General features: G+C 44.8%; 1 protein-coding gene across 6 annotated transcripts in view; it reads right to left on the reverse strand.

Annotated features, from left to right (window-relative positions):
- Positions 1-26,130, reverse strand: part of KIF20A (kinesin family member 20A) — a 91,506-nt gene extending 65,376 nt beyond the window's left edge. For 2 of the 6 annotated variants that reach the window (XM_069244461.1, XM_069244459.1), the window contains exons 1-4: positions 26,022-26,130; positions 8,434-8,605; positions 7,638-7,745; positions 6,044-6,163 (exon numbers count right to left, since the gene is read on the reverse strand). In XM_069244461.1, the coding sequence (XP_069100562.1) occupies positions 6,044-6,163; positions 7,638-7,745; positions 8,434-8,592 (387 nt within the window). In that variant the 5' untranslated portion in view covers positions 8,593-8,605; positions 26,022-26,130. Of the gene's footprint in view, positions 1-6,043; positions 6,164-7,637; positions 7,746-8,433; positions 8,606-25,826; positions 25,986-26,021 lie in introns of those variants that run through there. The other 4 variants (XM_069244462.1, XM_069244457.1, XM_069244458.1 and 1 more) reach the window with 4 other exon arrangements.
- Positions 26,131-26,561: the final 431 nt, after the last annotated feature.

Consider the following 26,561-nt stretch of genomic DNA (forward strand, 5'->3'; position numbering starts at 1 on the left):
GGTAAGACACCCCTCTAGCAGGCCTTACAGCCCTAAGGCAGGGTGCACTATACCATAGGTGAGGGTACCAGTGCATGAGCATGGTACCCCTACAGTGTCTAAACAAAACCTTAGACATTGTAAGTGCAGGGTAGCCATAAGAGTATATGGTCTGGGAGTCTGTCAAACACGAACTCCACAGCACCATAATGGCTACACTGAAAACTGGGAAGTTTGGTATCAAACTTCTCAGCACAATAAATGCACACTGATGCCAGTGTACATTTTATTGTAAAATACACCCCAGAGGGCACCTTAGAGGTGCCCCCTGAAACTTAACCGACTATCTGTGTAGGCTGACTAGTTCTAGCAGCCTGCCACAAACCGAGACATGTTGCTGGCCCCATGGGGAGAGTGCCTTTGTCACTCTGAGGCCAGTAACAAAGCCTGCACTGGGTGGAGATGCTAACACCTCCCCCAGGCAGGAATTGTCACACCTGGCGGTGAGCCTCAAAGGCTCACCTCCTTTGTGCCAACCCAGCAGGACACTCCAGCTAGTGGAGTTGCCCGCCCCCTCCGGCCAGGCCCCACTTTTGGCGGCAAGGCCGGAGAAAATAATGAGAAAAACAAGGAGGAGTCACGGGCCAGTCAGGACAGCCCCTAAGGTGTCCTGAGCTGAAGTGACTCTAACTTTTAGAAATCCTCCATCTTGCAGATGGAGGATTCCCCCAATAGGGTTAGGATTGTGACCCCCTCCCCTTGGGAGGAGGCACAAAGAGGGTGTACCCACCCTCAGGGCTAGTAGCCATTGGCTACTAACCCCCCAGACCTAAACACGCCCTTAAATTTAGTATTTAAGGGCTACCCTGAACCCTAGAAAATTAGATTCCTGCAACTACAAGAAGAAGGACTGCCTAGCTGAAAAACCCCTGCAGCGGAAGACCAGAAGACGACAACTGCCTTGGCTCCAGAAACTCACCGGCCTGTCTTCTGCCTTCCAAAGATCCTGCTCCAGCGACGCCTTCCAAAGGGACCAGCGACCTCGACATCCTCTGAGGACTGCCCCTGCTTCGAAAAGACAAGAAACTCCCGAGGACAGCGGACCTGCTCCAAGAAAAGCTGCAACTTTGTTTCCAGCAGCTTTAAAGAACCCTGCAAGCTCCCCGCAAGAAGCGTGAGACTTGCAACACTGCACCCGGCGACCCCGACTCGGCTGGTGGAGATCCGACACCTCAGGAGGGACCCCAGGACTACTCTGATACTGTGAGTACCAAAACCTGTCCCCCCTGAGCCCCCACAGCGCCGCCTGCAGAGGGAATCCCGAGGCTTCCCCTGACCGCGACTCTTGGAATCCAAAATCCCGACACCTGGGAGAGACCCTGCACCCGCAGCCCCCAGGACCTGAAGGACCGGACTTTCACTGGAGAAGTGACCCCCAGGAGTCCCTCTCCCTTGCCCAAGTGGAGGTTTCCCCGAGGAACCCCCCCCTTGCCTGCCTGCAGCGCTGAAGAGATCCCTAGATCTCCCATTGACTTCCATTACAAACCCGACGCTGGTTTCTACACTGCACCCGGCCGCCCCCGCGCTGCTGAGGGTGAAATTTCTGTGTGGGCTTGTGTCCCCCCAGGTGCCCTACAAAACCCCTCTGGTCTGCCCTCCGAAGACACGGGTACTTACCTGCAAGCAGACCGGAACCGGGGCACCCCCTTCTCTCCATTCTAGCCTATGTGTTTTGGGCACCACTTTGAACTCTGCACCTGACCGGCCCTGAGCTGCTGGTGTGGTGACTTTGGGGTTGCTCGGAACCCCCAACGGTGGGCTACCTTGGACCAAGAACTAAGCCCTGTAAGTGTCTTACTTACCTGGTTAACCTAACAAATACTTACCTCCCCTAGGAACTGTGAAAATTGCACTAAGTGTCCACTTTTAAAACAGCTATTTGTGAATAACTTGAAAAGTATACATGCAATTTTGATGATTTGAAGTTCCTAAAGTACTTACCTGCAATACCTTTCGAATGAGATATTACATGTAGAATTTGAACCTGTGGTTCTTAAAATAAACTAAGAAAATATATTTTTCTATACAAAAACCTATTGGCTGGATTTGTCTCTGAGTGTGTGTACCTCATTTATTGTCTATGTGTATGTACAACAAATGCTTAACACTACTCCTTGGATAAGCCTACTGCTCGACCACACTACCACAAAATAGAGCATTAGTATTATCTATTTTTACCACTATTTTACCTCTAAGGGGAACCCTTGGACTCTGTGCATGCTATTCCTTACTTTGAAATAGCACATACAGAGCCAACTTCCTACACCATGTCAAAAAGGGCATTTTCTTACACAGTGGACACAGATGACATGACAACCTTGATGAGGTCAGTAAGCACTCCTGAACTGGGGACTTTTCTTCTATGGCTCTTCTAATAGAATTGTACAGAAAGCATGCCTTTTCTGCCTTTTCCACTGTTTCCAAAGAGATTTTGAAGACTTTTGCTACCCTCTGCTTTGCAGAGATACAGCCAAAGACAAGGTATCAGACGCTGAATGTCACAGGGTCAGACATTCTGGACAGTAGTCAAAGTAAGTCAAATATTACTTAATGCAGGATTGTTTGATCACTAAACTCAAGGTAATAGAAGATTTTCAATTTTTCTGCAAATTAGGGACCATTGATCCATTCAGAATGGTGCTTAATTTCTTTGCATTACAAGCAAGTTGTGGATGGAGAAGACCACTCAAAGATATACCTCGAGCCTCTTGGCCGAAGAGGAATTACTCCTTTCAATCAGAAAATATAAAACCTCGCCCAAACTTTCTTGGCCTTGCTGGTGAATTGCTTTTAGATCTGACAAATATTCTCAACTAACAGCGGACTGAACGGTTGACTGAATCTCCATGGTAAACATTTTTAACTCATTAAAGTTTTCAAAGAGTCAAAGTGTCTTTTTATTACCCATGGTAGAAAATGATTTGCATCTCAAGATACAACCTCTTCTCACAGGAGCATAGGCCCAAAAACACGGATTCTAATTAGGGAAGGGATTTCGTGACACTGAAGGGAAAGTGTTTTAACAAACTGATCCAGCAGACAAAACTTAAATATGTAAATGTTTTGTCTGGAAAGACCAATCTCTTACTCTACCTTGAGGGCTGAATGGAGCTGATCTCCACAAAAGCAACCACACATCATGCTCAAAGAATCAGGCTCCTGAGGAGCATAGGGACTATCTTCTCCCTGATTGAGAAAGGGTAGCCCAAACAATTACTGATGGAGAAATGATTGTGTTTTTAATGCCACTCATTAACCCACCAATGAATCCCAGTATGACACTAAATATTTTCAAAAGCCAGAGAATATATCTATTTCACTTAAGTTGGTCACAGAAAAAAAACAAAGCAAAGGAGCATCTGACAATGAAATACAGTTGCTGAGATCAGGGGAAAATCTGTGTCATTGGCATAAGTGCAAAGTGAGGCATGCCCACATTTATAGAAAATAAAACAGACTCTTGTGTCACTCCAGAGAGACAGTGAACCGCAGGAAGAATGACACACCCTACTGAGGAGGGGGCACAGGGCAGGCTGGGGCTACTGGGCCTCAACTGTGCTTGATGAGGTTGTTTGCCTCTGGTGTCTTGGGGATTGTCCTACAGTGGCTCTGCAAACTGGGACACGTACAGACCCTTCAGCACTTCACTCAGGGAATACATTGCAAGTAGCCATATGCTTCTCAGGAAGGTAGTGTTGGGGTATAGTGATACAGAACTCAAGCAGTTAAATAGCAGTAACTACTGCCCACTGCTGGTCTTTGTACAAGAGAAGTATTTCAATGGCACAGCAACAGGAGTTACTACACAGTACTGGGAGTTCAGGTAGACTTATTTACTAAATCCAATCAAGAGGCTCTGTAGCCACTTTCTATAGTTTCCATACCAACTACAATGCTTTAACTCCATGGTTACAATACCACATTGCTACAGTGTTCTAGCAGCAAAGTAAAGATCATAGCACATACAGTTGGGAGTTCACTAAGGACTTGTTTGAGCAATTACTACGTTTAGTAACTCATCATTCATTTCAGTTTATATCTTGCAAAAGAGTTCAAAACTGGCAATTGCTAATCCTTCTAACTTTCAGATATATATTTGTTGAGCTTAAGCCACTGTCGGTCTTTTGTTAGAGGCCTCATGTTACCTGCCCGTGGTAGACCTTCCAAGGTGGGGGAAGCATCCTTTACGGTCGTACAATTAGCCTCTCAAGCAGCAGAGGTGAAATATCAAGCAGAAGCCCATCCTCCCAGATCTCGCCACTAGGGACAAAACAGCACAGCAGGTCTCAGTAGATGCGGCCTCCAGACAGGCGTGGTCTTCTCAGATACTGCGGTGTTTGTCTGGACTTACAAGGTCAAGGAAGTTGGAGAACTCCTCCCTCTGGTCTGGTCATGTCACAATGATACGGGATGCAATCGTTTCAAAGGGGGTGGAGAGTTGGAGTGGGGGTTGGTGGGGGCAGTATTGTCAAACATGTATAAAAGCTTGCTCTGAGTGATCCACACTCTCCGAACCTGGCTGGACTCTTTGCAGACTTCCCTCCTGCAAGGCCTAGCACTTTTTACATCTCTGAAAAAAGAAAATCGGATTTAAAGGCATTAGACAGACCCACAGCTTTCCAGCAAGTTGTTCGCTCTTCAGGTGATGTCATCTCACCTCTGGAAAACTAGCTGTCAAGCAGTCACCAGCCCTAGTCTCACAGTACCCAGAGTCCTCTGTGGAGCATAACCATCCTTGGTTAAAACGATTTTGGATCACAAAGTGACATGATTTGGGCCTAAAGTTCATAATGCTTTTCCATACCAGGTATTTTGATATGCTGCCAAAAGATCAACAACTGGTTTCATGTGATTTATTTTCAAATTCCAATTTCTAGCTGTGGTGCAGATAGAGTCTGCGCAAGGAGATGGCTCACACCAGGCGGCGATGATGCTGGTGCCAAGAAGGTGTATTCAGAACAATGGCACAATGAAGACTCTGCATCTTGCTATCATCAGCCTTCTTCAAGTAGCACTCGGGGAAAGACAAATGGGCAGATCCTCCTATAGACGTCCCTAAGCGCCAATAACAGAATCTGCTAATTGACACCCATTTTCCTACCAGCAACCAAATGTTCGTGCTCAGGAAGCATTATTCAGCAACTGCCTACAAAAGCGGTCCTCAGAACTTCTATGGGTAGCGTGGTCTCCATCCTCCCACACTTCAGTGTTTGTGGTTCCCCATTCAGCTTCAAAAATGCAGACAATACACGTTCACTGTCTGGCAAAATTGTATACCATCCTCTATCTTGTGCCATGTCAAAGCAGGTGCAATCCAAAAGGATCCCGATGCTCCCAGCAACCATACTCATACAAAAAGAAGTCCTGCTTTCAACCACACTTTCTACAGACACAAACGGGATTTAAGTGCAAGGGTCTTGGTGTATGAGTAGAACTTTACACAAGTGGAGCTAGTAGGTCACGCACCTCATCTGAACCAGGAAAAATATCTAGGGATTACTATAATATACAAAAGATATCAGGATGGTGCCAACACCACTTTATGTCAACAACCCAGAACATGGACAAATGTCCCATGTTAAAACAGAGGGCATGCTTGGTACGTCCCTTCAGTTCAGAGAACAGGTTCTGGACCTCAGCCTCATCTTGGACAGGCCTAGTCTTTAGTAAGCCCAATGCAGTCAAGCCACCTAGGGCAAGGTCACACACCTGTATACTATGCAGGGGAGATTACTGTCCCAACACAGAAGACATCTGCTCACACAGGAGATGCCAATACTAAAATGAGGATGAATCAAACTATTTTATATCAAGGGATACCATTCACCTGGGTGTACGATTCATGATGTTCAAACACTTGAAAACAAAATTTACCTTCAAGATAAAAACATAGGCTGAAGATAATGTACAGAAACGGCATTGCCGAATGGGAGGTCGTAGCATGGAAAAGGAGAAGAAATGTTTAACAATAATAACTGGAAAAAACAAGCACACACAGACATACCTGTGAAAACGTGAAACGTTGCACTCCGTGTCCAACACCTCGCTCGCTGTTCTTCATGGTGAAAGAATCTTTAGGAGCTCGTAGCAATAGAGACTCCGAGTCCTCAATATTCACACAGCCCTGAAAGCACAAAAAGCCAGCAAAGATCATTAACTACATGGGAAGAAGCTTTTGAGTAGGAGGGAAGAGGTGTGAACTCACCCATCCCAATTTCCTTAAAGTATTCACTTTTCTGAAATGCTAACAACTGAGATGTGCCCAACTGCCTTACCATTTACAACAGTGCCTGAACTGCAGCATGTTTTGCCCTCTCGTGGCCTTTCAACTCAAGCAAAGAGGATTGAGCTCAATCATAATCAAGAAACAGGGGCAGTAATTACATTCTGTGATAGGAGCTTGTTTCAAGCGGGCCTGGGCAGCTCTCTATTAGTAAAGGAGCACGTACGACCACATTCACTGATGCTTCAAATCTGCTAGAAATAGTTAGTCCATAAAGGATCCTTCATCCTGGACTCCAATGCGTCTCAGTTGCAAGATTTTTGCTTAAATCACACGGAATTACTGCAGCTCTAAAGTATTAATTTAGCCATGTAATCTTAGCTGCAGGGCACAGATTACCAAGCCTATGCGATAAAGGCTAGTATATATATTTTTTTAATTAAAGCGGACTTCAGTTTTCCGATGAAAACATGAAGAACATTTTTTTTATTAAATCCCTCAAGTAGGTCCAAATGTGGGTAGCGTAGCTCACTATTTCATATGGATGCTAGCTTCACCTTGCCAACAAGGCCCAATAAGGTTGAAACTCCTCTAGGGTTGCTTGCATTGACATTCAAATAAAACATGCGTAGCAGTTTGTTCTGAACTGTCCCTTTTGAAGTAAGAAAAAAACTACTTAGAGAGAGGTTTTGCCCTTTCTCGTGGCACAATGAACGAAAAAGAGAATGAAAGTGCCTACATATATTAACAGTGGTTAAGGTTGAAGCTTTCCATCCATCACATACTCATCTTCAGGCCTGTGCATTCTCTATCCCAGCATCCAAGTATCCCTATTCCAATGTTCTTTGCCCAGGTCACATTTTCCCATATCCCACTGCGTTTGTTGCTCCAGCGTGCACGTGCCCTCATCTGGTTAGCAATATGTTGGATAGTTCCAGATGTGATCTGCCCCTTCCCCCGTCTACATGGCCTGATGTTATGGTCGCTCCATACTAGCATATATTCAATATGGAACCAAATAAAGCCAGGTATTCCCCCATCACAATGCCCTAATTATAAGCAGACTGGAAAAGCTCACAAGCCTCACACACCTCAGAGTGCAAAGGCCAACCAATGTAGTTTATCCAAGTTAAAGGATATGCCTCTCAAGACCATTAACATTGCTTGCACTTTATGCGTCCTGCAGAAAAGTGCCCGTATTAAAAGGAAACCACCATCCCAAATCCAAATAGAGAGAGAGAAAACTCACCATACATCCAACAACCCTTATTTTACCACCAAAAGTCAGTCCCAGCCTCTCAGATGAGACAGTACATTCTCTCTCCCACATCGCTCCAATTCTTCATTGGTGGACATAGGGTCCCCTCACACGCACCTGATTTTCACGCTTTTCCAGTTCGACCTCCTTGAATGGTCGTATCCGGAGGTAAACCTTCACTTTCTTGTTCCAGTCCTCTGGTAAAGCCTGTGAAGTTTCTGCAACCTGGAATAGAAAGCATTGTGGCCAGATAAATCTATATAACTCCCATACCCCATAACATACTTCCAATAAACTCCAACCACACATGATAGACCAAGATAAATGTGACAAATCAATCAAGATTGTCTAAAAAATAAATCTCGGCACAATAAAATGTTCTACTTGTTATTTATGGAAAGTAACACTGATTACATTCTCAAGCTATGCACTGTAAACGTGTAGTTTATGGTAAAACAAGCAAATTTATCTTACTGCATTTTAAAGCAATCACTTCTGTCTGGGGTTTCTTTGCAGGTGACCCTTCCTAACTAGGCCTGACAGTAGTGAAGTAAGGTTGTACAAGCATTTAAGATAGAGGATACCCAAGATTTGAGACCTTATTTGCCAAAGGTGATGAGTTAGACAGGACACCACTTACATTAGTGACACTGCAAAAAGCAAAAGACATTGGACCCTTTTCCAATTATTTACAAACCTATGACACCTCACTCACAGTAGATGACTCTTAAAATGCAAACAGGCATCCCATCTAAAATTCAGTGGTGAAATGCAGCAATGCACCTAGTGAACTGGTATTAAAAAAAAGAGGGGGGGTCTTTTATACACCCCTAAAGACCCCTTGAAATACAGAATTATATTGGGGCAGTGCAACACACCAACAACAATCAAGGGCTGCCCTCTGTCTACCTACCTGTGCAGGGGCTCCCATACCAGGAGAAATAACTGAGAAGTCAGATAGCAGGTCCTTCCTTATCCCAGCTCCGTATCCAGTGCTGGTAGATTCAAATATGGCTGCCTCCTCTTCATCAGAGAACAAGCCATTGTTCGGGGAGAGGATGTCATGGGCCATCTTAAAAACTAAACTGGACCAAGAGCATTTAAAGAAGACAGTTAACACTTGCATCCTCACAAATACCATCAACATCTTGCACCTAACCTCAGCATTTAAACCACCGAAGAGATTAGTAGGTCAGAAACATTTCAAAGTCAGAAGGCCATAATCACAGAGAACGCGGTTAAGCAGCAAATATGAGGTGCTGAAGCTTTAAAATGATACATGGAACAACAAAGTACTCAAAGGTCAATGTTTATCTTCTAACTTAGGAAGAATTAATGTTTACGTAGTATGAGATCATAGGGGTGGTACCAACTGTGTACTGCCACAAAACAACCTTCTACTGAGAAAGGTGTGCAAATAACCTAACCAGTTTAATAATGGAATCAGCCTTTATCACATTTTCGTGGTGGCCATTCATGAAACCGTTTTAATAGACAATCACATCCCATACAAGTGATCATTGAACATGTATATCTTCTCATTGCTCCAAGGTGGTTTCTTATTCCAGCGCACAGTTACCTTAATATCAAATACTGCTCTGTTTGCAAGATTCTTTTAAGCGGTTTTATTTAATGTTTGCTCAGCACAATAAATAGGTTATTGAATCAGTGTACAATTTGGCAAGGAGTGGATACATCAAGTTTTCCCATAACACTAAGATAATTTGCATAATTGGCTAACAGACTGATAGCACATTAGTATTCAAGTCTGGGAGTTATGGTGTATATGATTATTTTTAGCCTTACTTTTCATGCAGTTACTTGCCTTTCTAATTCAATCCAGTCTAAAATAACCCATATAATTTCAAATGTTTCTAGGCAACTACTGCCGCTTACATAATTCGTTCAATTGCCAAATAATTTTCAAACAATGCTTCACAATAACTGGACTTAAAGGGGTAGAATACAAATATGTATACACTGCATAGGCTTGCTCTTGAGCATTCAATTGCCACACAAAATCACAGAAATTGTGATATTTTTCCACAGCAAAAGTGACTCATTTCTTTACTTCCCTGTTTCGAACTAAAACTTTGACGATCATATAATACTGGTTAGCAGGCAACATGAAATTAAATCTGGGTGCATATATGCCAAAGGGGTCTTGGGCAAGTGCCCCCTTTTAACATATTAAATTGTAAGAGACCAGCATCAATGCAGATTCTCTTCTAGTTCTTGTAGTTCCATGTTTCTTCCAAATGAACAAGTGTAGAGAACACCCAAATATGAGTATTCATAACCTTTTGAGTCTTGGGAATACATATCATTCCCTGCAGCTCGTGGATATTTAGCCCTATAGGACTAACTCATCTATTTACAAACTCATGTGCACCAAGATCAGGTAAAAATATACTAGAATCCTGAAAACTGGAAAATGACAAAGAAATAACATTAAGTATTAAGCGGAACTAGGGACACTTATGTTCAAAGACGTTATTTGCCCAGATTTCTTGTGGCCAAGAACCAACCGTATCACTCTTCACCAATGTCACTGTGGCAAAAGTGTAAATGCAAATCTTCAATAGCCCAATATTCACCAGAAGGTCAGCTAACTAGCAGATTACTAAACTGTAGGAAAGTATCATCTTGCCTGGCATGTTACCCCCATTTTCACTGTATGTATGTGTGTTTTAGCCCTTGTGTCACTGGGATCCTGCTAGGCAGGACCCCAGTGCTCATAGTATGTGCCCTGTATGTGTTCCCTGTGTGGTGCCGAACTGTATCACTGATGCTCTGCTAACCAGAACCTCAATGTTTATGCTCTCTCTGCTTTCTAAATTTGTCACTGCAGGCTAGTGACTAAATTTACCAATTCTCATTGGCACACTGGTACACCCATATAATTCCCTTGTATATGGTACTTAGGTACCCAGGGTATTGGGGTTCCAGGAGATCCCTATGGGCTGCAGCATTTCTTTGGCCACCCATAGGGAGCTCAGACAATTCTTACACAGGCCTGCCACTGCAGCCTGAATGAAATAACGTCCACGTTATTTCACAGACATTTTTCACTGCACATAAGTAACTTATAAGTCACCTATATGTCGAACCATCACTTAGTGAAGGTTGGGTGCTAAGTTACTTAGTGTGTGGGCACCCTGGCACTAGCCAAGGTGCCCCCACATCGTTCAGGGCAATTTCCCCGGACTTTATGAGAGCAGGGAGACCATTACACTTGTGCACTATACATAGGTCACTACCTGTGTATAGCGTCACAATGGTAACTCCAAACATGGCCATGTAACATGTCTAAGATCATGGAATTGTCTCCCCAATACCATTCTGGTATTGGGAAGACAGTTCCATGATCCCCCGGGTCTCTAGCACAGAACCCGGGTACTGCCAAACCGCCTCTCTGGGGATTCCACTGCAGCTGCCAACCCCTCAGGCAGGATTCTGCCCTCCTGGGGTCTGGGCAGCCCTGGCCCAGGAAGGCAGAACAAAGGATTTCCTCAGAGAGGGTGTTACACCCTCTCCCTTTGGAAATAGGTGTGAAGGGCTGGGGAGGAGTAGCCTCCCCCAGCCTCTGGAAATGCTTTGATGGGCACAGATGGTGCCCATCTCTGCATAAGCCAGTCTAAACTGGTTCAGGATCCCCCAGCCCTACTCTGGCGCGAAACTGGACAAAGGAAAGGGGAGTGACCACTCCCCTGACCAGTACCTCCCAAGGGAGGTGCCCAGAGCTCCTCCAGTGTGTCCCAGACCTCTGCCATATTGGATTCAGAGGTGTTGGGGGCACACTGGACTGCTCTGAGTGGCCAGGGCCAGCAGGTGACGTCAGAGACCCCCTCTGATAGGCTCTTACCTCTCTTGGTAGCCAATCCTCCTTTCTTGGTAGCCAAACCTCCTTTTCTGGCTATTTAGGGTCTCTCCTCTGGGGTATTCTTTAGATAACAAATGCAAGAGCTCACCAGAGTTCCTCTGCACTCCCCTCTTCGACTTCTGCCAAGGATCGACCGCTGACTGCTCCAGGACACCTGCAAAACCGCAACAAAGTAGCAAGACGACTACCAGCAACATTGTAGCGCCTAATCCTGCTGGCTTTCTCGACTGCTTCCTGGTGGTGCATGCTCTGAGGGCAGTCTGCCTTCACCCTGCACTGGAAATCCCAAAGAAATCTCCTGTGGGTTGACGGAGTCTTCCCCCTGCTAACACAGGCACCAAACTTCTGCATCACCAGTCCTCTGGGTCCCCTCATCTCGACGAGCGTGGTCCCTGGAACACAGGAGCTAGATCCAAGTGTCCCCCACAGTCCAGTGATCCTTCAGTCCAAGTTTGGTGGAGGTAAGTCCTTGCCTCCCCACGCTAGACTGCAAACCTGTGTACTGTGTGATTTGCAGCTGCTCCGGCTTCTGTGCACTTCTCCAAGGATTCCTTTGTGCACAGCCTAGCCTGGGTCCCCAGCACTCCGCCCTGCAGTGCTCAACCCTCTGAGTTGGACTCCAACGTCGTGGAACCCTCCTTTGTGACTCTGAGTCGACTCAGTTCACAAATCTTCTAAGTGCCTGCTCCGGTACTTCTGCAGGTGCTGCCTGCTTCTGTGGGGGCTCTCTGAGTTGCTGAGCGCCCCCTCTGTCTCCTCCTGCCCCTCCAAGGGGCGACATCCTGGTCCTTCCTGGTCCCCGGCAGCACCCAAAAACCTCTACCGCGACCCTTGCAGCTAGCAAGGCTTGCTTGCGGTATTTCTGCGTGGAAACACTTCTGCAACCTCCAGCACGCTGTGGGACATCTTCCATCCAAAGGAGAAGTTCCTAGCCCTTTTCATTGTTGCAGAATCCTTGGCTTCTTCCACCCGGAGGCAGCCTCTTTGCACCTTCATCCGGGGTTTCCTGGGCTCCTGCCCCCCCTGGATACTATCGCGACTCTTGGACTTGGTCCCCTTGCCAGTCCTCAGGTCCAGGAATCAGTCTTCTGTGCTTTGCTGGTGTTTGTAGTTCTTGCAGAATCCCCCTATCACGACTATTGTGTCCTTTTGGGATAGTAGGGGAACTTTACTCCTACTTTTCAGGGTCTTGTGGTGGGGTATCTTGGACACCCTGACTGTTTTCTTACAGTCCCAGCGACCCTCTACAAGCTCCCATAGGTCTGGGGTCCATTTGTGATTCGCTTTCCACTTTTGGAGTATATGGTTTGTGTTGCCCCTAGACCTATGTTCACCTATTGCATCCTATTGTAATTCTACACTGTTTGCATTACTTTTCTTACTATTACTTACCTGTTTTGGGGTTGTGTACATATAATTTGTGTATATTACTTACCTTCTAACTGAGGGTACTCACTGAGATACTTGTGGCATATTGTCATAAAAATAAAGTACCTTTATTTTTAGTAACTGAGTATTGTGTTTTCTTATGATATTGTGCTATATGATATAAGTGGTATAGTAGGCGCTTTGCATTTCTCCTAGTTCAGCCTAAGCTGCTTTGCCACAGCTACCTTCTATCAGCCTAAGCTGCTAGAAACACCTCTTTTCTACTAATAAGGGATAACTGGACCTGGCACAGGGTGTAAGTACCACAAGGTACCCAGTAGAAGCCAGGCCAGCCTCCTACATAAAACTTGCCGAATTGGGCCCTTCTAACCAAGCATAGTGACCTATCATCACAAATATCCCCACATTTGCGTTATCAGCGTCTCTCTTAGGCCCAGGGATAATTTTGATTGTCAGGTATTAAAGATGTGCAGATCTAGACAACATGGTGATGCTAGGCATCATAGATTCTTCCTTGATATTCATAAATGTTAAAGTACCTTTACCTTTCTGCAAAGTCCTGAAACCAAACTAAACTGAGAAATTTAAAACCAACTGTATTACGAGACGAGTGGCTTCAAATATGCTATAATTTCTTGCTTTAATTCCAATGGCAGCCAAGTTAATAACAAAAGACTACGTTCCCTATAAGCACATGTACATAAAACTGTAAATGAAGTCATACTGGTTGAACCAACAAATGACAATAATAGTCTAAATGCAAGCTCACAGTCAAGATAAGCACATTTTCTTGAATCTACTTTCCTGTCAGTGTAGGAAGTTGGCTCTGTATATACTATCTCAAAGTGAGAGATAGTGTGCACAGAGCCCAAGGGTTCCCCTTAGAGGTGGATAGTGGCAAAATTAGATAATGCTCTATTTTGTGGTAGAGTGGTCGAGCAGTAGGCTTATCAGAGGGCAGTGTTAAGCATTTGTTGTACACACACAGGCAATACATAAGGAATACACACTCAAAGAATTAACTCCAGGCCAATAGTTTTTATATAGAAAAATAGCTTTTCATAATTTATTTTAGAAGCACAAGATTCAGGATTTCAGGTAAGTACATAAAATGCAAGGTACTTCACACAGGTAAGTATAGAACTTTGATTTAAAACAGTAGTACACACAGTTGTGGTTAAAATGACAATACGCTATTTTAAGAGTGGATACAGTGCAAAAATCAACAGTTCCTGGGGGAGGTAAGTTTGGTTAGGTTTCTCAGGTAAGTAAAGCACTTACACAGTCTCCTGGGAATAGGCAGCCCACCGTTGGGGGTTCAAGGCAACCCCAAAGCCACAGCACCAGCAACATAGGGCCGGACAGGTGCAGAGGTCAAAGGAGGTCCCAAAACACATTGGCACCTATGAAGAACAGGGGTGTCCCGGTCCTAGTCTACTTACAGGTAAGTACCTGCGTCCTTGAGGAGAAGACCAGGGTGTTTTTGTAGAGCACTGGGAGAGGGACACACAAGCCCACCAAGCACACCCTCAGCGGCACAGGGGCGGCCGGGTGCAGTAGGCAAAGTAGACATCTGGTTTGCTATAGAAAGCAATAGAGGAACACGGGGGTCACTTAGGTGATGCAGGCAGGGCACAGGGGGGCTTCTCTGGCCAGCCACCAACTGGGCTAGGATGAGGGCCATCTGCTGGTCACTCCTGCACTGGTAGGTGGTTCCTCTCGGTCTTGGGTGCTGCGGGTGCAGTGCTTGGTCCAGGCGCCGGGTTCTTTTGTTACCAGGCAGTCACGGTCAGGGGGAGCCTCTGGATCCTCTCTGCAGGCGTGTCTGTGGGGGTGCTGGAAGGTTGACTCAGGGTGTCCACGTCGGAGTCGCCTGGGAGTCCTCTCTGTGGTATTGGTTTCTCCAAACTCGAGCCGGGGGCGTTGGGTGCAGAGTGTGAAGACTCACGCTTCTGGCAGGAAGTGGAGTCGCTTTAAAAGTTGCAAAGTTTTGCAATTTCTGAACAGTGTCACTGTTCTCGGGAGTTTCTTGGTCCTTTAGGTGCAGGGCAGTCATCTGAATCTTCAGAGGTCACTGATCCCGTCGGATGCGTCGCTGTGCAAGTTCATTGAGTCTGGATACAGGCCGGTAGGGCTGGGCCCAAGTCAGTTGGTGTCTCCATTGTCTCTGCGGGGCTTTCAGGTCAGCAGTCCTTCTTTCTTCATGTTGCAAGAATCTGAATTCCTGGGTTCAGTGTCACCCCTAAATACTAAATTTAGGGGTGTGTGTAGGTCTGGGGGCAGTAGCCAATGGCTACTGTCCTTGAGGAAGGCTACACCCTCTTTGTGCCTCCTCCCTGAGGGGATGGGGGCACATCCCTATTGGTGGAATCCTCCAAAACCAAGATGGAGGATTTTTAAAGGCAGGGGTCACCTCAGCTCAGAGCACCTTAGGGGATGTCATGACTGGTAGGTGACTCCTCCTCGTTTTTCTCATCATCTCCTCCGGACTTGCCGCCAAAAGTGCGGGCTGTGTTCGGAGGGGCGGGCATCTCCACTAGCTGGGGTGTCCTGAGGTGACGTAATAGGTAGAAGCCTTTGAGACTCACTGCCAGGTGCTGCAGTTCCTGCAACGGGGGGGGGGGGGTGAGAAGCACCTCCACCCAGTGAAGGCTTTGTTCCTGGCCACAGAGTGACAAAGGCACTCACTCCATGCGGCCAGAAACTCGTCTGGTTGTGGCAAGCTTGCAGAAACTGGTCAGCCTAGCACTAGGAGTCGGACTGGTATTCAGGGGGCATCTCTAAGATGCCATCTGGGTGTATTTTACAATAAATTCCACACTGGCATCAGTGTGCATTTATTGTGCTGAGATGTTTGATACCAAACTTCCCAGATTTCAGTGTAGTCATTATGGAACTGTGGAGTTCGTAATTGACGGACTCCCAGACCATATACTCTTTATGGCTACCCTGCACTTACAATGTCTAAGGTTTTGCTTAGACACTGTAGGGGCATAGTGCTCATGCAACTATGCTCTCACCTTTGGTATAGTGCACCCTGCCTTAGGGCTGTAAGGCCTGCCAGAGAGGTGACTTACCTATGCCACAGGCAGTGGGTTAAAGGCATGGCACTCTGAGGGGAGTGCCTTGTCGACTTAGTCATTTTCTCCCCACCAGCACACACAAGCTGTGAGGCAGTGTGCATGTGCTGAGTGAGGGGTCCCCAGGGTGGCATAATATATGCTGCAGCCCTTAGAGACCTTCCCTGGCCACAGGGCCCTTGGTACCAGAGGTACCATTTACAAGGGACGTATCTGTGTGCCAGGGCTGTGCCAATTGTGGGAACAAAGGTACAGTTTAGAGGAAGAACACTGGTGCTGGGGCCTGGATAGCAGGGTCCCAGCACACTTTCAATCATAACTGGCATCAACAAAAGGCAAAAGGTTAGGGGGTAACCATGCCAGGGAAGGCATTTCCTTACACAGTCACTATTTTTTCCAGGCTTTTGAAAAAATAGTTACCTCTTTCTATTCCAGGAAGTTTGGCTCAGGTAGCACGCTGGTTTTGAAGAAGGTGCTCCAAAGGTCAAGTTTGCACTCTGTCTTTATTTGAAAAGTTTCTCCAAGTTATGAGGAGAGACGTTTCTGACTGGCCATGCAGTCTGCACAACCCACGCTATCTGCTTCACGCCATTCATTCTCTTTTATCAATCAGCAATAGTTTAGCTCACTTCTTGGGCAGGGTTTTCTTTCACTGTATCGGCCCCTTGGCTTCTCTTCAAGCACGAACGGGAGTGTTTATTTTCATTTAATCAGCTTTTCCTTTTGCTAACTTTGGACACAGAAACAAAGCTTTTAGGGAGTTCTAGTCCCTTTTCAGACATACTTTTTTTTTTGTATAAAATATATTTTATATATTTTAGGGACCTCCTAGGGCAGCAATATTTTATTATTAATGGTTAAAAATATTGGCTGTGGTTACACTGTTAACCTTCCAATCCTGATAGATATGTATATATGGGTTACATTTTTGTTCAGCAGTAGTCCATTCTTTTAAAAGAGAATTGTCTAAATCTTTTGAGAATCTGAATTCCTACACTAAAGATTCGGGTTCAAGAGTCCCAAAAAATGTTGAGGACTCAATTCAGAAAATAATTTCGCAAAAAGTTATTGCATCAAAAAAGGGAAAGAATCACCCATTATCTCTTCAGTTCAATCTATTCCAAGTAAACAGATATCAACCTAAGTTTACGGTCTGCCCCGTGAGGATAATAATATGGTGGACAAGGTATTTCTTCATTTAACTATAATCCATTTTCGAGATACAGATGACGATATGGATCAAAATGATCTTGGGGGGCATGTGCACATGGTTAGAGAAGGCGTGCTCACTCCACATAAATAGTTTAAGGGTGCTTGCAGGCTCATTTGCAGTCCAGACATTGCTAAAGGACAGGGTGTCCATTCCTTAGAATTGAACACCTGATCCTTTCGGCCATCAGGTATATAAATCACCTCTCATCAGTGGAAACTAATTTCAAGCAGAGTGTCTTCCAGGGAAACTGATTACTATAGAGGATTGGTGCTCTAGACACCTCAAAGATTCTAGCTTTTGGCGTCCGCATCCTTCAGTACTAAGAAGCCTTTCTTTGAGAGTTGGCCCTGTGTTGATAGACTTATTTGCATCTCGTTTGAATACTCAACTCACTTTCTTCAGCTGGAGGTTGGATCCTCAGCTCTGGCAATGATGCCTTTCCTCAAGATTGGTCTCTTCACCTCACTTATGCCTTTCCACCATTCATTATGATAGCAAGACTTCTATACCAAATTTGCCGTTCACAAGCTTCTCTGGCATTATGACAAACTGATCCTGGTGAAACGCTGTGAAACAGTAGTGTTATTTATCCTCTTGCTCCTGTCTTATGAAACCTAGTGTTTTTGTGGACTTGGTTGCAGGATAATGAAGCTGCATTCCAAAAAGGGGAGAAAAAAAACATACATATACTGTAAAAGTGTGGGGCAAGGGAAATCTCACAGTAACATCACTTCCATTTCTGGTAGCTATGGATAAGATTTGGTCAGCTCAATTCAATATTACTGATGATACACTATGACAACTCTTCACCAGTCCTATGTCAACAAGTTTATATCTTCAAGGCTTCTACCTAGACTGATAGCAAATATACCTAAAAGGTACTTGGTAAGTGAAGAATCGGTCTGGTAGGACTAAACCTAACAAAAAAAACATTTGTATGAAACTTATGTCAGGGAATGTGTTCTCTCTCAAGAATATAGTTTATGGAAATGGAGACTATTCCATATAGTATAATAATGTACACTGGACAAACACACACAAGAACTAAACCAGGACCTATTTTTGTAGTTGTGCTGGATTATACAGCCTGTCCAAACATGGATGGTAGAATAAATCTAAATTGAAATTTCAGAATTAAAAAGTGAGAAACCAAATTTGGAGCTTTAATTCAGTCTGTGTATGTGGCAACTGTAGAATATGTAGGAGCTAAGGTGACATTCTGATATAATATGGCAACCATGTATCCAATTATTTCAAATTTGACATGTGCTAGCAAGTATGAAGTGTACATTATTCTGTGTCATTGTGAACATGTGAGAGTACTAGAGCATATTAGGACGATCAGGATGGGAGATGAAGGTTACCCTCTAGCCATGCATTGCTTTTCCTGTACTGTTAAAATTATGAGAAAGATCAAGTTTCATGAAGTACAGAGCATACCCGTTGATCTGAGACATGGGAATAGAGAATTGACTTTACAGAGAACTTGGCCACTATGGATCTTGAAACTCAAAGGGAAGTGAACACAGCCATGAAATGCATTATTTTGGGGGGGATTAGTGTTGTATCTCAACACGTAATCTGACTTAAGCTGTTGCTGAATATGCTAAAATATCTGTTGGATTAAGTCAACTTTCTTAAGAATTGGGGACAAATGATTTTTGTTCGTCTGACAGGTGTAAAGAAATGGCTCCCTGTTGCAGTTACCCCCCCCCCACTTTTTGCCTGATACTGATGCTGACTTGACTGAGAAGTGTGCTGGGACCCTGCTAACCAGGCCCCAGCACCAGTGTTCTTTCACCTAAAATGTACCATTGTCTCCACAATTGGCACAACCCTGGCACCCAGGTAAGTCCCTTGTAACTGGTACCCCTGGTACCAAGGGCCCTGATGCCAGGGAAGGTCTCTAAGGGCTGCAGCATGTCTTATGCCACCCTAGGGACCCCTCACTCAGCACAGACACACTGCTTACCAGCTTGTGTGTGCTGGTGGGGAGAAAATGACTAAGTCGACATGGCACTCCCCTCAGGGTGCCATGCCAACCTCACACTGCCTGTGGCATAGGTAAGTCACCGCTCTCGCAAGCCTCACAGCCCTAAGGCAGGGTGCACTATACCACAGGTGAGGGCATATGTGCATGAGCACTATGCCCCTACAGTGTCTAAGCAAAACCTTAGACATTGTAAGTGCAGGGTAGCCATAAGAGTATATGGTCTGGGAGTCTGTCAAAAACGAACTCCACAGCTCCATAATGGCTACACTAAATACTGGGAAGTTTGGTATCAAACTTATCAGAATAATAAACCCACACTGATGCCAGTGTTGGATTTATAACAAAATGCACACAGAGGGCATCTTAGAGATACCCCCTGTATTTTACCCAATTGTTCAGTGCAGGACTGACTGGTCTGTGCCAGCCTGCTGCTGAGAGACGTGTTTCTGACCCCATGCGGTGAGAGCCTTTGTGCTCTCTGGGGACAGAAACAAAGCCTGCTCTGCGTGGAGGTGCTTCACACCTCCCCCCTGCAGGAACTGTAACACCTAGCAGTGAGCTTCAAAGGCTCAAGTTTCGTGTTACAATGCCCCAGGGGACTCCAGCTAGAGGAGATGCCTGCCCCCTGGACACAGCCCCCACTTTTGGCGGCAAGTCCAGGAGAGATAATGAGAAAAACAAGGAGGAGTCACTGGCCAGTCAGGACAGCCCCTAAGGTGTCCTGAGCTGAGGTGACTCTGACTTTTAGAAATCCTCCATCTTGCAGATGGAGGATTCCCCCAATAGGATTAGGGATGTGCCCCCCTCCCCTCAGGGAGGAGGCACAAGGAGGGTGTAGCCATCCTCAAGGACAGTAGCCATTGGCTACTGCCCTCCCAGACCTAAACACACCCCTAAATTCAGTATTTAGGGGCTCCCCAGAACCTAGAAAACTAGATTCCTGCAACCTAAGAAGAAGAGGACTGCTAAGCTGAAAAACCCTGCAGAGAAGACAGAGACACCAACTGCTTTGGCCCCAGCTCTACCGGCCTGTCTCCCCACTTCTAAAGACACTGCTCCAGCGACGCTTTCCCCAGGGACCAGCGACCTCTGAATCCTCAGAGGACTGCCCTGCTCTAGAAGGACCAAGAACTCCCGAGGACAGCTGCCCTGTTCACCAAAGACTGCAACTTTGAAACAAAACAGCAACTTTGAAACAACTTGCGTTTCCCGCCGGAAGCGTGAGACTTGACACTCTGCACCTGACGCCCCCGGCTCGACTTGTGGAGAACAAACACATCAGGGAGGACTCCCCGGCGACTGCGAGGCCGTGAGTAGCCAAAGTTGCCACCCTGAGCCCCCACAGAGACGCCTGCAGATGGAATCCCGAGGCTCCCCCTGACCGCGACTGCCTGCTTCTCAGATCCCGACGCCTGGTAAAGACTCTGCACCCGCAGCCCCCCAGGACCTGAAGGATCCGAACTCCAGTGCAGGAGTGACCCCCAGGAGGCCCTCTCCCTTGCCCAGGTGGTGGCTACCCCGAGGAGCCCCCCCCCCCCTTGCCTGCATCGCTGAAGGGCCCCCTTGGTCTCCCATTGATTTCAATTACAAACCCGACGCGTGTCTTTAAAAGGTGTAAACATAAGTAGTATGGGACAAAATAGAATGTCTTGGTCGACAGTAAAAATGCTATCGATTAAGCCACTGCTGGAGAATATCACAGGAAATCTGGAGGTGTGGGGGAAAGATGCACTAATACAATTTCCCAAGTTGATAAGGAATATTACTGTGCATAAGAAGCCTGAGCGTAGTTTAGCAAGAGTGGATAACGACCAGTTCCCTATTTTGAACTTGAATAGAGTAATTAATAAGTTAATATGTGAACACCTGGAGTACAAAGTCTAAGGAGATGAGTAGGGAAATAACAAAATTAAAGAGAAGATTGAGGCTGAAACTGACAATTCGAAAAAATAAAATAAAAAAAATAATAATAAAAAGGAGGACCAGAATTGGGTGGCATTGAGGGAAACAGCCGTAAAGAGAAACACCAGATTATTCTGGACTATTATATCAGAGGGGTGCGGAATTCGTAAAAACTTAGCGGCCGCCCCGATAGCAGAGGAAGTTTGGAAATCGTAGAACTGTACACTGAAAATCAGGTTGCTGATATGGGGAGAAAGGAGATAGTATTAAATAGAGGTGAAGAAAGGGGTTATACAGGGGCACCAACAGTGATAGAACTAGAAGGGATCATAATATCAATGCGTTCTTCAGGCACCATGGGCGCAGATGAGATCCCAATGACCCTAATTAAAAGGGAGCCTTTGCTCTGGGCAAAATTACTTCAACCAGTTTTTGGACTAAGCTATGCCTATGGCACCATCTCGGAATCATGGACAGGTAGTATAAAAATCCCTTTACATAAAAAGGGAGATATATCAATCCCGTCAAAATATAGACAAATTGCCTTATTAGATGCTACAGGAAAGATATTTGCGAAAAGTATCCTCATACAATTGACGGATTGGGTGGAGGAAAGTATTTTACCAGTGGAACAGACAGGCTTCAGAAAAGCCCATAATACCCTAGACAATATCTTGATTATGCAAACTATAATTGATAAGTATGTCCAGACTAGGGGAGGTATATTGTATGCAGCATTTATCGACTACTCCACAGAATTTGACAGAGTGGATAGGGGAATACTGTGGAAAAAATTCCAAGATCTAAGAGTTCCATCTGGCCTCCCACAACTGGTGATTGCCCTATACTCATCAACCTGGTGTAAAATTTTAATGGGCGGAGAACAGGGACTATCTTCAAAGGTATTAACAAAAAATGGCTTAAAACAAGGTTGCATACTGGCCCCATGACTTTTCTCCCTTTATATCCATGACCTACCTCTAAGCCTCAGGAACTCCTCCGGCGATGCCCCTGCGGTGGGGGGCCGGACAATTGTGTGTCTGATGTATGCAGATGATATATTAGTGTATGACCTTACCCCAAAAGACCTAAACCATTGTTTGGCTGCTTTGAAAAGTTACTCAGAGATGCACTACCTGAAAATTAATACAGCTAAGTCACAGGTGATCTGCTTCTCCAGGAAGATCCGTAGAAGAAAAGTATATTTTCCCCTGGGTAAACGACCAACAAACTGGAACAGCAAACAGCATACCAGTTTTTAGGTAAGATCTTTTCGCCTTCAATAAAAGATTCTGATCACATACATCAGAACACCAACAAGACCCTGTCATTAGCCCAAGCTCTTTCAGCCTTTTATAAGGCAAATGGTAAGCGCCATTTTGCCCACTTACTATCAGCCTACCAGGTTAAGATCCCAGCGACTATTATATGTGATAGAGTGTATTGATACAACTAAATAGGATTTTTTGGACAAGACGGAAGGCCACATTCTGAGAAGCATGGTCTCTTGTAATTATGCAGTCTCAGGGGCTGCATTACGCCTTGAAGTGGGCATTAGGAACATCTTTGTGCAAGGCCTTGTGGCAGTAATAAGAAGGGCGTACAACCTCATGCACAGTGAAGATTGTACATTGAGATACCCAGCATATAGTGACATCTTTAGCAGTCTGAGGGAAAATTCTATTTTTTTTTTTTTTTTTAGAAATTACATCAAAGCTACTCAACTCCTAGAGTTAGACTTGGAGCTCTGTCCTTCAATTCCCTATGTAATAATAAAAAAAATTCTGATGGAAGCATCATGGTCTAAAGGCTTTTTGATGGACATGGAGGCGTGTCGCAAAAGAAGAGGTTTAGAGAAATTAACTATGAAAATGGTGCAACCCTACTTGATCTGGAACTTAAACTATGGGGTGAGGCAATTGTGTATGTTGCTTAGACTAAATAGATTGCCATTGAAAGATCTCACCTCACGGTGGGATGGCTCTAGGTAGTATTTGTGACTTATGTCAAGGAGGGGTACAGTCTCTTACACATGTCTTATTTGTTTGCCCAGCTCTTGCCGTTCCAAGGAAATTTTGGATGAAACCTCTTTTTTTCCAGCTTAATATTAGATCACATAGAGAGGCATTGGATTTATGTAACTCCACCCACAATGAAAGATTTTGTTATAAGATTTTTAAATTCTTTCAATCATTCTTGCAGATATTCTGAATTTGGTGTTTTAATTAATGAACCATTGTATTATGTATTTATTTTTTATCGCTCCTTTATGAAATATGTATCTTATTATGGGGAATTTTTAGGGTTTTTTATTTGTATTCATGTGGAACTCTTAGGAGTTTCAGAACATGATAATAAAATAAAATTTGACAAATTAATTTGCTTGTGGCTGTTTAGGAAATTTGAGATAATCTTACTATGGAACGTAGGGTGCATGGATCTTTATTCTTAACTTCCCTTCCGTCCTCTCACTAACCTAACACTACTCATTTAGGAGTCAACTATAGGGAAACAGGAGGGATGCTAATGGTTGCAGTTAGAGAATTTTGAGTTTTAATTGGAAAGCGATTTTTAATGAGTGTTTGTAGTGGGGTTAAAAAATAAGAACCATGCATTGGTGGGGATTTCAAATAAAAGACAAATGATATCGCGCATCACTATAAAAAGGCAGTGACAAAGATGTTAGGGATTTATGGGATAGCATTAACATTGATACGGTGGTTCTAAGATGGCACCCAAAGTAGGCTTCGATACATGATGTCCGAGATGGACCGTTATTATTGGAGCTTAAGGTAACAGATGTGTGTTGTGATTTGTGTGAAACAGACCTATTTTTATTACTAACCATGATGTTATGCTATACAAGATTATTGTCCACACTATGGCTGTCTTTTGAAGATATTGGATGTACCTTTGCAAAATTAATCGCACTTCTAATTGGGGGTTGGGGGGTGGTAATTTTACTAATGTGCTCTGATCAATCAGTTGAGTGATTGAGACCAACGTGCATATTGTGGCACATACTTTTTGATGAAAAATATTGTATTTACACATGGAGCTGACTGAGTATTTTAACAAGAGTGCTTGGGTTTGGTAGTTCTGGGTGATGGTCCATCATTATAAGGTGTGTGGACTTGTTAGGCTGCCTGTTCTGATTAAGTACTTGTGAGGTTACAAGATCAAGCTGTTATATGTGAATCTCAGGGCTAAAAATGTTTGCTCACTTCCTATATTCTGGTTTCTATAAGGGTATGGCTCTTTTTGGCTACTTATTACTCCCAGAAGGAAAATAATTATGTTCGCACTTTATTGAGTATCTTAAGGATTGATTTGGATGGCGAATACTATACAGAGGATGTAATTATTGGTTTTGGTAAGGATTTGTTACATATACCCACAAATTCCTTAGTGCAAGATTTTTTTTTTATATGTAGCTGGCCAATAAATTCACACTTTAATTGGTGATAGTACTAATCTTCACACATTTCGTCATTGTATGAATGTCAGGGATATACCTAAAGGAGTTTATCACTGAGGAGTGTTACTGTACAACTTTGGGGTCTTCCTGATGATGAAGTGCAATAATTTGGTGTTTTATATTTGGTTCCTTCTGTACTACCTTCTTGGAATTGCTGTATAGATTTACACAGTGCAAGATCACTGAGTGAAAGATTGAGGACTTTAGACATAATTTCCAGCAGCCCCGGAGATAAACCTGCTGCTCTCTGCCGATGAAGACCTACACGCAGAAATACATGGCCAGAGATATACAGCACTAGCTGCACCTACCAAGGTGAAAAACTACAGACTACTTAATGAAGTGGGAACTAACTTGTACTACATTTACTATGATGCAATGGGGCTGACTGCATGTTGGAATGTGAGGTGGGGTGCTCTCAACTGTTTCCTTATAAAAAAAGGCTCCCTCGAGCCAGTGAGCTCTGGTTGTAGCACCTGCGGGTCAGTGAGTGGTACTGAAACCCGAGAGGACTTTTTGCACCATTTCCAGCAACCCCTTAGATAAACCTGTTGCTCTCTACTGATGAAGGGCTAAACTGAGAAACAAGTGTCCAGAGATATACAGCACTAGCTGCACCTACTAGGGTGAAAAACTACAGACTAATGAAGTAAGAGCAAACCTGTACTACATTTACCATGATGCAATGGCGTTGACCACATGCTAGAGTGTGAAGCAGGGTGCTCCCAACCGTTTCCTACTTATGGAAAAAGTATGAAAAAGATGATACTGTACAATCAGTTAATAAAGTGCAGTACTTTGGACAAAATGCCGTTCATTTTTGTTTACAAGTATTTACAAAAAGTTTCGACATTTTTTAAATGGCGTAAGGCTTAGTTTAACCGATGTTCGTTTTGTTTTGGCTAACAAGTGTATACCGATGGGTAGGAATTTGATCTTGCTTGGGTGGAACGAGAAAGGGCACACGTGAAAAGAGAGGTAATTCTGAGCTGGGATAACACGAACATAAATCTCAGGAAAGTCACATAAAGTACGAATGATTATTAGTAACCCATCTCTCTTGTGTTCAGCGTTGACGACACCGTCCCATTTGATCTGCGGTTATTACAGCCAATGAGTAACAACAATGTTTGGACGGTTAGGTTACTTATTCAGATAAGTCGTCCCTGCTCTCAAACGGCCCTGTCGCAGAAAGCTCGTTCTCAGCTGTAAGGACTTGCTGAAAGACTGGCAGGCTACAAGAGCAGATCACAATTTCGTTACTGTCCAAAGGAAATAAACTTCAGAGCAAGACCAAAGCGAGGCGAAAACTAGAACCACATCAACAATTTATCTCTAATATTAACAAAAAGGCGAGCTCACACGCACCTCGCCCTCCTACAGATGCTAGCCTTGTCTTTCCACTGTCCTCGTCCCTCCATGGACATTCGTATCCCCGGGCTCCTTTATCCCAATCCCACAGTGCCCCGCCGATCACATGTATCGCCACGACCTGACACCCTTATCACTGACTCCCTGTCACACCACCCACCTCCCCCAGTAAATAACAACAAACGAGCTCACCCGTCGTACGCCCACCTCGCAGCTCCGTCAAACACCAATTCAAACCTCGCGCCACGCCTGCCAAACTAGCGGAAGTGGAGGTCGTAGCCAATCACAGAGCAAATCGAACTAGCAACCAATCCAGACAGCGGGTGTCTCAACTGCCACGGCCTATGGCGGCCATTTTGAAACAGGGAACGGGTAAAGCCGGGTTTCCCAAAGAGTCGGAGGCTAGGAGTTACCAGAGCCGAAGAACATGCTAGTAAGTTAGGGTGACCAGATTTTGAAGAGCACAAACCGGGACTGTTCAGACATCAAAGAAGGACCAAATACTTTAGTCTCGTATCTGGCCTGTCCCGTATTTTGTGCGTAGCTTTGTGAACGTGTGCCCATACATGTGTAGGTAACACGCACGCGGCGCCCCCGCAGCTACATTTATAAAATTAGCTATGGCTTGATCTCCCAACCAGCCCCTACCCACCTCTTTCTGCTCCCCAGGCCGACTCTCTGCTGGGAGGAGACAGGAGACTGTGTTGCCTTAGACCAACAGATATTTTAATT

The sequence above is a fragment of the Pleurodeles waltl genome, chromosome 7 (assembly GCF_031143425.1).
Source record: "Pleurodeles waltl isolate 20211129_DDA chromosome 7, aPleWal1.hap1.20221129, whole genome shotgun sequence".
Lineage (NCBI taxonomy): Eukaryota > Metazoa > Chordata > Amphibia > Caudata > Salamandridae > Pleurodeles > Pleurodeles waltl.